This window comes from Anabrus simplex, chromosome 1, assembly GCF_040414725.1.
Source record: "Anabrus simplex isolate iqAnaSimp1 chromosome 1, ASM4041472v1, whole genome shotgun sequence".
Classification (NCBI taxonomy): domain Eukaryota; kingdom Metazoa; phylum Arthropoda; class Insecta; order Orthoptera; family Tettigoniidae; genus Anabrus; species Anabrus simplex.
Window position 1 is genome coordinate 1062146514 of NC_090265.1, and position 14146 is coordinate 1062160659.

General features: G+C 36.1%; 1 protein-coding gene across 7 annotated transcripts in view; it reads left to right on the top strand.

Annotated features, from left to right (window-relative positions):
* scrib (scribble) overlaps nt 1–13049 on the top strand; it is an 884084-nt gene extending 871035 nt beyond the window's left edge. For 6 of the 7 annotated variants that reach the window (XM_067137118.2, XM_068225382.1, XM_068225383.1 and 3 more), the window contains one exon: nt 7943–13049. In XM_067137118.2, coding sequence (XP_066993219.2) covers nt 7943–8143 — 201 coding nt within the window. In that variant the 3' untranslated portion in view covers nt 8144–13049. The remainder of the gene's footprint in view (nt 1–7942) is intronic. The other variant, XR_011017587.1, reaches the window with a different exon arrangement.
* The last annotated feature ends 1097 nt before the right edge of the window (nt 13050–14146 follow it).

Consider the following 14146-nt stretch of genomic DNA (forward strand, 5'->3'; position numbering starts at 1 on the left):
AGAGCAGGCGTATTCTGCTGCTGAATAACAGAGGGCTATTGCTGAAGTTCTTGAACCCAATAATTTCCGGATAATATTGTTCCTTGCAAATACTTTCCTTTTGGTGTTCAGACAGTGTGTTCTATAGGTTAGTGCTCAGTCAAGAGTTACTCCTAGATATTTGAGGATGAAGCAGTGTTCTAATATTTTACCTTCCCAAATCACTTGCAATTTTCTTGCTGTCTGTCGATTTTTCAGGTGGAAGGCACAGACTTTGTTTTTGATGGCTTTGGCTTTGGTTGGTTCTCTTGGTAATAACCACTTAGAATTTGTAGAGCATGGGAGAGCTTCTCTTCATCAAGTTCAAACGTTTCCTCTTGAGCTGCCAGAGCAACATCATCTGCATAAATAAAGCTCTTTGTGCCTTGTGGGCAAGGCTGATCATTGGTGTAGATGTTGAAGAATATAGGTGCTAGCACACTCCCTTGTGAAAGGCCATTCTTTAAGTTCATCTACTCCTCTGGCCTTGGAATTCAATAAAAAAATCTTCTGTTCTGTAGAAAGCACTCTATCGTTTGGGTGAGTTTATAGTCCTTAGTTATACTGTGCACTTTACGAAGCAGTATACGGTGATTAACTGTATCATAGCCTGATGTCAAGTCAACAAAAACTACTCCAGTGACTTTGTTGGTTTCATAGCCATCTTCAATATATTGTGTGAGGTGCAGTACTTGGGAAGTATAACTTCTCCCTGGTCAAAAGCCAGCTTGTTCTGATATGAGTTGTGGGTCTATCACTTCAGATAGTCTGTAAAGAATCATTCTTTGTATGATTTTGTATAAATGGCACATCAAACAACTAGGTACTTACAGTGATCCCCATAAGGAACTTTCACCCCATCAACGCAGTAATGAAATGAAATGTCGTATGGCTTTTAGTGCCAGGATATCCCAGGACGGGTTCGGCTCGCCAAGTGCAGGTCTTTCTATGTGACGCCCGTAGGCGACCTGCGCGTCGTGATGAGGATGAAATGATGTTGAAGACAACAAATACACCCAGCCCCCGTGCCATTAGAATTAACCAATTAAGGTTAAAATCCCTGACCCGGCCGGGAATCGAACCCGGGACCCTCTAAACCGAAGGCCAGTATGCTGACCGTTCAGCCAACGAGTCGGACAACGCAGTAATTAAAACAGAGGACTTTTCCTATTTGTGAAACAACCTGACTTTTAACCCCGTTTATCATCATACCATTGCCTGCTCTCCGTCTCACAACATTATCGAGGTCATTTTGCAGTTGCTCACAGTCTTGTAATTTATTACTCTATACATCATCCGCAAAAAGCCTTATCTCTGATTCCACTTCTTTACTCATATCATTTATACATATAAGAAAACCTTAAGGTCCAATAATGCTGCCTTGAATAATTCCCCAGGTCAGAGGGCCAGAATATAATGAGAACCAAAATTGAGGGCTAGGCAAATTAAAAGTAACTATAGTGAAAATAAAAGTTCAGCAATGGCAATTTAAGAGCTTTATTTTTTTCTTTTTACAAGCTTATGGACCACTAAGGATCACGCTACAACTTCATTTCTTTCTCTTCGTGCGGCAGAGTTTTCTCTGTGTCCAATACTCCTTCATGCATTCGCTGGCCTTCTTCCGTTGTTCATCTGTCCAGGCTCTTGCAGTCTTCTTAGCTCTTCCTGCGGTTTGAACACCTTCCAGTTCTTCAGTGTGTTCATAAACCTATTCCTTTCTAACAGCTGGTCTTCCAAGATGCGTAACCTTTCCATATCCTTCTTAATTTTCTTAATCCATGCTGTAGTGATCTTTTTCTCCAGAAATGATCAAATATCTGTTTGGTAAGTCTGTTTGCGTTCATTCTGTACAGATGTCCAAGAAACGCCAGCCTCCTTTTTTTCATGGTCTCTGAGATTCTTTCCACCTTCTGGTAAACTTCTTTGTTGCTCCGAAGTTTTCATCTGCTTTTATTCTGGACAGCTCCCATAATTTTTCTGAGGATTCTTCTTTAAAGGATCTCGAGCTTCTCCAGCTTGTAGTTCATGGACAGGCATTCACTGGCATACAGTCATTCTGTTTTGACCACGGTGTTGTAATGTTTTAATTTGGAGTTCCAGGATAAGCATTTCTTATTGTAGATGTTTTTTGTCAAGCCATATGCTCTCTCCATTCTTTAGATCCGATCTCCCACTGCAGCTTTTTCTAGTCCATTCTTCTGTATCATCTCACCAAGGTACTTGAACTTCTTGACCCTTTCTATCCATCCTCTCTGTTTCCAGGAGTTTTGGTCCATCTGTGATGTTTGTCATGAATTTGGTCTTTTCTCCTGTGATCCTCAGTCCTATTTGGCTGGTTGTTCTTTCCAAGAGGTTAATCTGGATGGTTGCGACCTCTGGACTTTCTGATAGTATAGCAAAGTCGTCAGCAAAAGCCAAGCAGTTTACTTTAATCCCTCCTGATTTTCTCCCTAGACAGATCGGGATTATCCCTTGATGTTCAAGTTTTGAGTTCCATATTCTCACTATCTTTTCTACGACACAGTTAAATAGGAGTGGGGATAGTCCATCCCCTTGCCTCACGCCTGTCTTGATTTCAAATGATTGTGAGAGATGCCCGAAGAATTTTACCTTGGAGGTTGTGCCTGTTAGGGTCTCTTTGATTATATTTGCCAGTTTGGTTTTGACTCCAGATTCCCTAATGATCTTATCCAAAGTCTCGCTGTCCACCGAATCGAAGGCTTTTTTGAAGTCTATAAACCACACCACGATTTTCTTACCACTCAACATTCTGTGGTGGAGTATAAACTTCAGGTTGAATATTTGCTCGATACAGGAGCGGCCTTTCCTAAACCCTGCTTGGTATTCCTCTAGTTGTTGGTCCAGATTCGCCTCGCAGTTTTGAGAGGATTTTATAGATGATCGGAAGGAGGGACACACCCCTATAGTTGTTGACATCCTGCTTGTCCCCTTTCTTACGCAGTGGATGGATAAGTACTGTTTACCATTCTTCTGGGATTGTCTCCTTCTCCCAGATTTCCTTGATGATTTGGTGAAGATCATCTAAGATTTCTGGTTCTGCCCCATTTTAACATTTCTGCCATTATTGAGTCCTCTCCACTTGCCTTGTTGTTTTTGAGGTTTTCAAGGGCTTCCTTGAATTCTTCCTTTGTTGGTGGTTCGTCATCTTCTGAGTTCTCTGGTATGTCTGGAAATTCTAGTTTGGAGGTTGGGGAAGAACAATTCAAGAGAGTGTGGAAGTATCTGGCTAATATCTCACAGTTTTCTTGGTTGTTGAGTCCGATTTTACCCTATTCGTTTCTGAAGCTCAAACTTGGCTCTTGTTATCCTTTGAGTTTGCTCTTAACGGTCTGATAAAAGTATCTGGAATTGTTCTTGTCGGTCTGGATCTCTTCCAGTTGAGCTCTTTCAAATGATCATTTAGTTCTTCGAATTATCCTGGATGTTTCTTTCGTCTGTTTCCTGAATTGTTCCATGTGTTCCTCTTCTCTGGAGTATTTCCATTTTCTCCATTTCTCGGACCTCTCCCTGAGAGCTTCCTCGCACTCTTCATTCCACCAATTTCTCTCTTCCTTCTAGCCTGTCCGAGTGTTTTCTTTATGGCTTCATTGATTCCCGTGCATAGTTCTTGCCAGTTCCCTTTTCTGCTGGTCCGGATTTCGTCCCTGAAGTTTCTAATGATGTCTTCAGTGATGTTCATTTTGTTTGTATTGTATCTCACCATTTTAGGTGGGTCTCTCTTTTCTCCTACTGGGAGAAAACGGATGTTAACTTTGGAGAGATAGTAGTCTGAATCGAATTTACCATTCCTAATCACTTTGACATTCATCACCTCCTTTGAGTTTTTTCTTGTTATCGCTATGTGATCCAATTGGAATTCCCCTAGTTCGGGATTCGGAGAAACCCATGTCTTTGATTTTCTTGAAGTGTGTTGACTTAAGTTTCAACTGAAGAGCTTTGCAGAGTCCAATGTGCCTTTCCCCATTCTTGTTTGTCCTCTTATGTGCTGGATATTCCCCTAGAAGTCTCTATACTTTCGTTCCTTCCCAATCGTGTGTTGAAGTCTCCCAGCAGGATTCTTACATTGCTCTTGGGTATCCGGGTGATTTCAGTTTCCAGAAGATCCCAGAAGTCATCAACTTTCTGTGGGTTCTTCTTGTTGTCTTCATTAATCAGGGCATGACAGTTGATGAGAGTGTACGTCTTATTCTTGCATTTAATTGTTAGTAGAGACAATCTTTCAGATTTTGATTTGAAGTCTGTGATATTGTTTACTACCTTCTTGTCTATGTAGAAGCAGGTTCTGAGCAGAGGCATGTTGGTGGTTGTTCTAATCGCTGGCTTTCTTTGGAATATTCTGTATTGTTTGATGTCTATGATGTTTTTTCCAGGAATCTTGTCTCTTGTACAGCTAGGATCTGGATTTGATTTTTGTCCAAAAGCTTTTCTAGTTCTGTTTGTTTTCCGACTCCGGTAAGTGAATTGACATTTATTGTTCCAATGAAATACTTCTTGAATTTGAGTTTAGAAAGTGTTTCAAGATGCTCCGACTCACCTTTCTCGCAGATGTTGGGACTCCCCAGAACCCTAGGTCCCGTTGCATTTCATAGTGCAATGGTGGATTTCTCTGCCGAGCTGCCACTTGGGGTAGTGCTTTCTTTCAGCGACATTTCCATCTTGCGAATGAAGTTGTGATTTGTGAAGGAAGGAATTAGCTTCCAAAGTAAGATCGGATCGTTAGTCTGAAATTATTATTTTTTCGTGGTTTACTCCACTAGGTTCTTCCGCTCTCATTGCCGTTGGGAGTTAAGATTCCTCTTCCGCCTTCGAGACCGTTTACCAAGCACCTTGCAGCCGCCCCTAACATGGGAGACAAACGCTGCTGATAAATAGTGTATTCATACTATTCCCTCAGTACTGGGCTGCCTCTTCCACAATCTCCACTGTTCCGAAGTTCAACTTCTGCACTGTAAATTCCGTTGAAGTCTTCACTCGTAACCTTGAGCTGGGACCCTTACCAGATGATACACACCGGGTCAGTGTTCTCTGGGACTCACATAGGCAGGGTACCACTTCCTGGGTAGGGCTGCATCCAAAGAGGATTCGTCGTGCTGACCACGTGACACCTCGTAATCTGCTGGCCTTCAGGCTGAGCAGCAGTCACTTGGTAGGCCAAGGCCCTACAGGGCTGTAGTGCCATGTGGTTGGTTTGGTAGGATACTGTGTTTATATTCATTTAACTACCATTTTTTTCCTAATTTACTAATTTAATGACTTAAATATAAATGTTGACCATCTATGTGGATGTTTGATCCTGTAACTTTAAGCTCCTATTTAGGCAACTGAAAGTAGTAGACATGAAAGCAGAGTAAATTATTGAATAGGGGAAAACAATAACAAGAGGTATTTGTAATTAAGTTTTAATTATATCTCTTTGGATAAAGCAGCCTGTATGACTTTACTTGGAAGGTGGGACGTTGTGAGAGGTTTGGATTGCTAATAAATTTTAGTTAAGAGAACAAGAAAGACCTAGGAGACATAAGAATATGTGATAATTTTAAGTTGAAAGTTGTCGTCTCCAAAAAAAGACTGTAGTGGTTAGAGTATTATGGAAGTACACAGTTCCATTTTTGTTGTAGCTCATAGAATTCAAGAACAGTTGAGAGTTGACTGTCTATAAAACAGTTTTTATGTAATCTCTGTGAAAGCACAAAAGGTGGAGCAGAAAATATCTCTTCATAACATTTTTTCATTGTAGTGTATATAACCAAATTCCACTTTTGTACCAAATGATTGTTCTGATTTTACAATTGTCTAAATCAGTGGTCAGCAAAATAGAGGGTGCTGAGAATAGAAAGTTCATATCATGTTAAGAATTTCATCAGTGTTGTGAACAGTCATAAGCTTTCAAATTTTAAAACCATTGTAAGTAAATGCAAATGAGTACTGGCAATAAGAGTAAGTAATTTTAAGGGTCATTGGCCCCAAACGATGCCTAATAAATGATGAAACTCGTGTATTTATCCAGTTTGTTCTTCTTCGGGTTACATGCAGTTATAATTATTTCTTAGTTATTTGTTTTATTAATCTTTAACCTCATTAAGTAATCCCAGTTTGGTATTGTTTTGCCCAAAATAGTTTAAATTTGGTGTGTTTGAAGGACATGTTCATTCCTATGTACTCTACCATACCAATTAATCAGAACAAGGTAAGTTTTCATAATTCTCCCAATGGTTGGTAACTGTGTGTTACGCATTGCTTATTCTTAGATCCTGTACTCTCTGTACCTTACTGGCATTGTTATTCATTGGTAATTAATCTGTGTAATGATTGTTTTAGGTTAAAAGTGTGTTTATTTTGATGTTTATCACTTTTGAGGAATTTTGAGGCGGCCTTGTGTGATTAATACGAATACCTACGTCTTCAATGGATAAAACTCCCAGGAAGCTTAGTGGGATTGTTGCATTATTTCAGATTTCTGTAACACAATGAGTGTTGAATACTAAATTTAATTTTGATGTAGGCATTATAAAAGGAATTATTCAGCGGCCCAAGCAGACTTGCTCATTTCACCAAAGAAAAAGAGAGACTGTAGCAGGAGAAAGAAAACTGTTTCAACTGACAAACATTTTCTCCTCAGAAGAAGCAAATTGAACTCCAGCCTCATTGCTGTGGATATGATTCATGAAATGGGAGAAAGGGGAGTGAATCTGCATGTTTGTTTTGTTTTAATGGAAGCCATTTTTCTTCAGGTTTGACTTGGGTAATTTATAACGGTGGGGTTCTTCAATTTGTTGAAACTAATTCATTATAATTAAGTTAGTTTCGACAGACTGAAGAATCTCGCAGTTATAAATTCCTAATGTTCATTGTAGAATCTTGGCAGCTGGGAGGAAAGCCCACAGACCAGTAAAGAAACACCTTCTAACAGGAGAAATGTGCAGAAAGTGTCTCTTTTGGGCATTTGATCATCAGGATTGGACAATGGAACTCAGGACAAAAGTTCTTTTGTCTGATGAGAGTCACTTTGAAGTGGAAGGGCTTATGCCTCAGTATGTGTAATCAGTGAAGGATGAGCCAACAACTTCAGCATAGACCACACATGAAGGGCTGGGACCCTTAGTATCAGCTAATAGGATAATGAAATCTAACCAGTCCGTCCAGATACAGGAAAGGAGAATTGTTGGTGAGCTGCAGAAGAGGTTTCCAGATGGGGATGGAATTTTTCAGCAAAATTTGGCTCTTGGCCATAATTTGAACTGTGCGAACAAATTCATCAGTGAGAGCAATATTTGTCTCTTGACATTAATACAATAGAAAAGATGTGGATTATTTACAAAAGGAAACTCACAACACTTTACTCTTCCACAAAAATATGCATGATGGAGCCTCTAGTTAGTGTTGTTTCATGATGATGAGGTATGTGCTCAAAGCTTGTAGAATCTATGCCAAGTCATGTAAAGCAACTTATAAAACAGAAAGGAGGACATATTAGCTTTTAACAAAGATTAAAATTATGAATTAAGTGAATAAGTGCAAAAATAAAAATGATACAATGTTTGTTACATGTTCTGATTAATTCGCATGGCATTGCCGGTGGAAGTGGTCGTGTAGTGGTAATTGCTATTTTACTAGGAAGCTGTATTTGCATTTACTTATTAGAGTGTTTATTATCTTATTGTGATTAGGTATAAATATAATAATTGGTATAGCATATTTTTTAATGACAACCCTCATGTACAGTAGCTGTGCTTGGATATGTAGTACCTTAATAAACTGAGACACATTAGCTAAGAAAGATGACCTTCCTACAGCTTGCAAATATTCCAAAATAAACCAAAATCAGGACAATTATTTTGGAACATAGTGAAATAGACATATTTCAAGTTTTTTATATATAATTAAAATATTTGTGTTCATGTAGGTGGAAACCCTGAAAGAAAAAATCATTTCTTTGGAGCTGTCAAATCCAGATGGTGAAGAAGTAAATGGTGAGGAAGAAGATGAAGAAGAGGATGCGAGTACTCCCACTACCCCTGTTTCTCCCACCCCTTCATCAGAGGAACCCAGTGGCGGACAAAATAGGAGACGAAGACGGAAGAAATCCAAGAAAAGCCGACACTAGTTCTTATCATCACCGAACCTCAAAGGCAGATTACACCACTGCTCTTCAAATTGTACATGTCTGTTGGAGAATGATTTTTTGAGTTGTAGCATTCGAATCTGTAAGAATATTCAGTGTATTTAAATGTGATAGAGAAATATTTTTAAATACTGAAAGGATTGAGGATTGTTAAGTAGCATCTCTCAATATCTACATAGATTATGGTAAAAGGAAAGGAAAAAAATCTGTTATATTAATCAGTAATCAAGTGGATGTATTTAGCCTACCAACTGACCTGTTCCCAATTTGCTGACATATCAGACATGCTGACTTTTCATGTTTTTGGCACAAACTTTTCAATTTTTGTACCAATTTCCTATCTCTAGTTTAAAATTGAAATCTAGTAGTTAACTTTTTTGAAACTCTTAACTCAAGGTGAGAAATATTCTTTAATACAAATGCAGAACATAGTTTTGGTCCACTATTGATGACAAAACTGTTTTAAAATGTTCAGCAGTTAGCTCTTTGGCAAAGACAAAAAGAAGATAATTGGCTTCCAAGTTTTACATTTGTGTTGCAACTCCAGCATCCAGGGTTCAAATAGTGGTGAAATTTTATTGAATTTTTCTGTAGGAACACCTGTGGCTTTTCAAATACTCTAACCAAGGCTGAATCAGAGTCACGTTATCATGCAATCCAAAGAGAAGTAAGGAAGAAAGTTGCAAAAAGAAGGTAAGTTATATTAATTTCAATGAATAAATTGAAACAATTCCAGAAAACAAATTTATATAGAAAATATTAGATTGATTGGTGGATACTACCTAGTTTGGCTGTTGTCAAGAAGTATTCTTATATTTACTTCCAGAAGTTGGCATGTCTGCTTTATAGAATTCATGGATACCACTTTATACAGACATTCTATTATTGTGTGTGTGCACATGGTTGTATAGAATGAAGTAAACATGGCAAATAGGATTTCAGTATTTCTTGTGTTAACTTCCTTTGATCAACATGGAATAAATTGTCTGGTTACTGATTGTTAATTATTAGAAGATATGTTGGTTTACAAAAATTATATTGGCTATTTACCTCATCCATTGCACAATGAATATTGACCAGTCCATTTTACAGTTCGTGTCAGTTTCAATCAATCACAGTCGACTACCACTGAAATATTATCAAATGGGATTCACAATTCTTTCTGATTTGTAACCTAGTGCACAGTATTCACAAGGCAGTGATTAAATAAAATATGGCAGCATTTACAAAGAGACTTGTAGAAGTGACATCACATTGGTGTGCAATAAATTCAATTAAATACTGTTATATAAATACCTATGTTATTTTCATTTTATAATATTGTTTATTAAACATTTCATTCAGTAAATAATCTTAACAAATACAACTCGTGGTTTTCATCTTGTTCAAATATTTTCCCTTATGCTGCAAACTCATTAAATTATTGACAAGATGAAACATACTTGTTATATTGCCCTTGATAGCACAGAAAAATTAAAATATTATTTGGGCAACTTTGCATATAACCGGAATAATAGAGAGGAGAAAATGGAGAAACAAACAATTGTTTTAATTCTATTATGGGTCTGTATAAAGGTTTCCAGATATTCTATATTTGTATATGCATGTAGGCAAGTCCTTCTTAACTTTTACGCTGGAAGGAAGAAAGTTCTCATAAGTAGTAACTTGTTCCAATTTCACATCCGTTCTACTCTTGTAATTCCATTTATGAAAAAGACTTAATTGCAACTCTTTTATTCATATGGTACAGCCATGGTGCATATTGATGTTGGTGTGATCTGTCTTGTAATTTGTCATCAAAGAGGGAGTTAAGCAGACCTGGGACCAATAAATATTTTTACTATTGTAATCTGATTGTTATGGAATTAATTGTTTGTTAATGTTCTGTTCCACACATCACAGTAATGTAATGAATTAGTTAAGCAGTTTTATGTTAAGCCTGAGGGTAGGGAAATGAGGGTCTAATTTTAATATCAATGAAGATCCTTTGAACTAAACTTCTGTGCTAAACTGTTTCATGGTGATTCAGAGTTCATTGTTAACAATTTCCCAAGAGGCTTATTGTTTGAAAACAAAAATTTGGTTCAGAAATGTTTTAGTGGTGCTTGGAAATACTGCGTGTATCATTATTTTTACAGTTTCATGAACTTCCAGGTATACATGCTGATTTAATGGCCTGAACGAAAAAAAAGTCAGATATTTTCTACAAACTAGTCAATTATGTAAATATAATAAAGTATTGCAAATGGTAAAGATCTTATATTCTTACCACAGAGATTATATTTGGCTATAATATAGCTGTATGGCAGATATTTTTGCTGATAATTTCTAAATAATGGCATTTATTGATTTTCACTTAGGTACACTCTTGTTTTGCTTGAGGTTAGGCAACTCTTGACATTGGCATGGGAGAACAGTGATATTTAAAGAGCCTTGAGACCATAAAGCCATAAATCTGACCTAAGCCTAACTGGCTCCTGTCCGCAATTAATGGTGGGTAGGAACAAAGGTCAATACGTTGGTAGTCAAGAGAAAATCCCTCATAAACCTATGACTGTATGGGTTCTGGTGCCAGATGTCAGGCCTATTGTATTATTTATCCGTTTCAATACCTTGGGTGTAATATACTATAGTTAAATATTTACAATATCCATGGATAACTATTTGTTGATGCAGGTAACCATTCGTGGATGCGGGTGCGGATATTATTTTGTATATCCATGCAGGGCTCTAAATATAGCAGGAATTTACAAGGGAATTGATGGTTTTCCCACTTTTCAGAAACATTGACTAACTCAACTGGGATCAAAACAATGAAGATGGATATTCTGTCCCAATTCAGTGAGGAAGCTATTATAATAATAATAATAATAATAATAATAATAATAATAATAATAATAATAATAATAATAATAATAGATAGGACAAGTTAAAATGAAGTGTTAAAAGAAAGTAGCCATGTATCTCACCTTAAAGGAAAATGGAACTTAATAAATATTTCCTAATTTATCATAAAGAAAGAGCAGTAGGCCTACTTAATTCTAAAACCAAACGAATTGGTGTCCATTACAACTGACATCGTATCAATTTTAGAGAAAGGCTGATTTATTATTAATTATACTGAAATGGCAGTTGCTTATATACAGTATACCATTACCATCTCGATATAGAAGTCATTGACTACTGTTGTTGTTAAATTTTTATATTAGTGTTGTTCAGTTATGACTATTTATTTGCCGTACTTTCTTTTGCATAATATAACTCATTTGTTAAAAAGTGGTGCAAAAGAGGACTCAGCTTTTCCTGCCTCACTCTCTTGAATTCATCACATGTAATTAACTGCAATGACCAAACATACTACCAGTATATATTTTTGTCCTGTAACTTAACTCCCTCTTTGTTAAATACTATTTTATAGATTTTTAACATATGTGTACATATATAAAGAAATATTTTTGATGCAAAACTCTTTTTTACCTGAATCTATTGTCAAGCATCACATTAGAGTGGTAAGGGCAGAAGGGGGTAAGGTGATTTTTAATTAAATTAACTACCTATTTCATATAAATGTAACTATTTAACCAATGTCAAATATTTTAATTGAAAGTATAAATGTACAAAGTATAGCATTCTTAAAAATCTAGTAATAAGAATCCGAGACTTATTTAATATGCAGGCAGATATAGATGTATTGTGACCAGCAGGTTTATAAAACCTAGACTTAATGTTGTTTTCTTAACTTCAGTGCTCTAAAGTTGTATGAAACATGGGAACAGTTGAGCAGTTACTTCGAAGTTACAGTATTCTGCTGGATATTTTCAAGAATTCCATTTTTATTACCATTTTGGATGTATGTGGTGTTAAGTGTCAGTATATTGATGTGGACGTGTTGGAAGAAAGCGTGTATGTGTGTGTGGAAGACAAGAAAAGCATCAAGACGAAAAATATACAAGTCATTGTTTTGATTATATCCAGTTTATTTAATTTTCCAACATGTAAATTGTTACTGTATTTTAATATTTAATATTGGCCACTGTTTATTATTTTTAGAATCCCTAACAAATCAAGCTACGGACAACTTTGAAATGAATTTACTTGATGAATTAATTGACCATTTTTGGTTGTTAAAAATAAATAAAGTAATATATATTAAGTATTAGTACTTTCACCTCCATAAAATGTAGTATATCTTTTTACTGTTTTGAAAGTCAGTTGTTATTGTATCCTCAGTTAATGCTATGTTGAAAGGCTTATAAAGTAAAAATGATATTTTCTGTTTTATAATTAGTGTTTTCAGTATAATGACATGTTCAATTGAATTTTCCAAGTAAGAATATTGATGGAAAATTCATTTTTGATTGTTGAAGAAACAAATGATCTGCCCTTTGCAGCTATTATTTGCTAGATAGAATTCTGTATAATTGTAGATTCATTCTACCAATGGATTCGTAATTTTATAGTAATTCTAAATGGATTTTATTATTTTTGTTTTCCATTCCTTTCTACCAACTTTGGTGCTATTATAAGTTATTTTTATAATCTGTTACAATATTGTAGTGTACATTTTATTGTTAGCCTCACTCCATGGAATATATGTGGATGTCTGCGACTGAATGTGCATCATTAATGTTGGCTGTTATTCATTTTTTCATATCATTGTCAAAAATGGACATACATATATATATCACGCATATTAAGATCAGTTTTATATACAGTATTTTACATTGTATAGGTAGAGAAGTATGATATGAGAACATCTTCATCTGGGTATTACATTTCACTGCAGATTGTACTTTCATGTTGTGCCTAATATCCATGGTGTTGGGATTGCAAGAATACAGTGATAGTTTCAAATTTGTTGTTCTTTTATAAATTATATATAAATGAATACCTGTTATGTAATTATTTCTTACTCTCTGACCTTTCCAGTTCCATCTTATTGTACTCTAAAAATATTAAAAATGAATGTAAAACTGTTGTCTTACAAAAAATAAGTTAAATTGTACAAGATCCACCTTTTCAATACAAGATATGTTGTTGATTAAAATTACAACCTCATTTACTAAATGATACCGGTTTCAACATCCATGGATATTGAGATCCTTGACACTTTTAGCAAGGACCCTTTTTTAGATACTACCGAAAGCTGCTACATTCACTTAGACCAATTTTTAAATTCAAACTTTAATTTAAATGACATCTCTGAGAAACCAAAAATCCTGTCTGATAAACTCATTGCAGTGTTTAATATGTTCAAAATTCCAGAAAATAGCTCAGTCTGGACGTAACTCTTTGACACAATATCCCCTCCTACCGCCAAAACCCCCTAATCCCGCCCCATTTATCGCCCCTCCCCCTCCTCCTACCTAACACACTCCTCCCTTTCCCCTTCCTTCTTCAGTTGGTCCACGCGACTCCCTTGCCAGTTCCTCTTTAACTCAACTCCACAGCACACACAACCAGCCAACCAAAGGTGAGTCTCTTCATAACGCTTTACTTTCGTGCCCCATTTCCACTATCAGAGTTTAACTCGTTTTTATCTTTCATATTATAGGCCCTCATTGGATTGAGAATATTTTAACTTCTTCAACACACAGTTCCGGTCACAAGATCCACTCGCTCCAGCACAATACGACATAACATCGTATTTACGAAGATGGTTTTTATATGTATTATCTGCTGACTTAGAATTGTTTTTATGCTCACAGAGGAACATCATCCACTTCTTTCAACGTATTTAATATTACCACATTGAACTTAGCATACATTTCTCTACATACGTTGGCTGCCAATGCTGTACAAAGCACCCAAATCTAAAAATTTTAAAGACTGTCAAAGACTTCGAACTTATCTTCTGCAAGGCTTCTCAGTTTCAGTTTTTTATTTTATTTGTGAATAACAAGTTGTCAAACTTGTACTAATTACATATTCAAACCTGGATATTTAGCATAAATATGCCTTGTATGTTAACATGTTATAGACAGT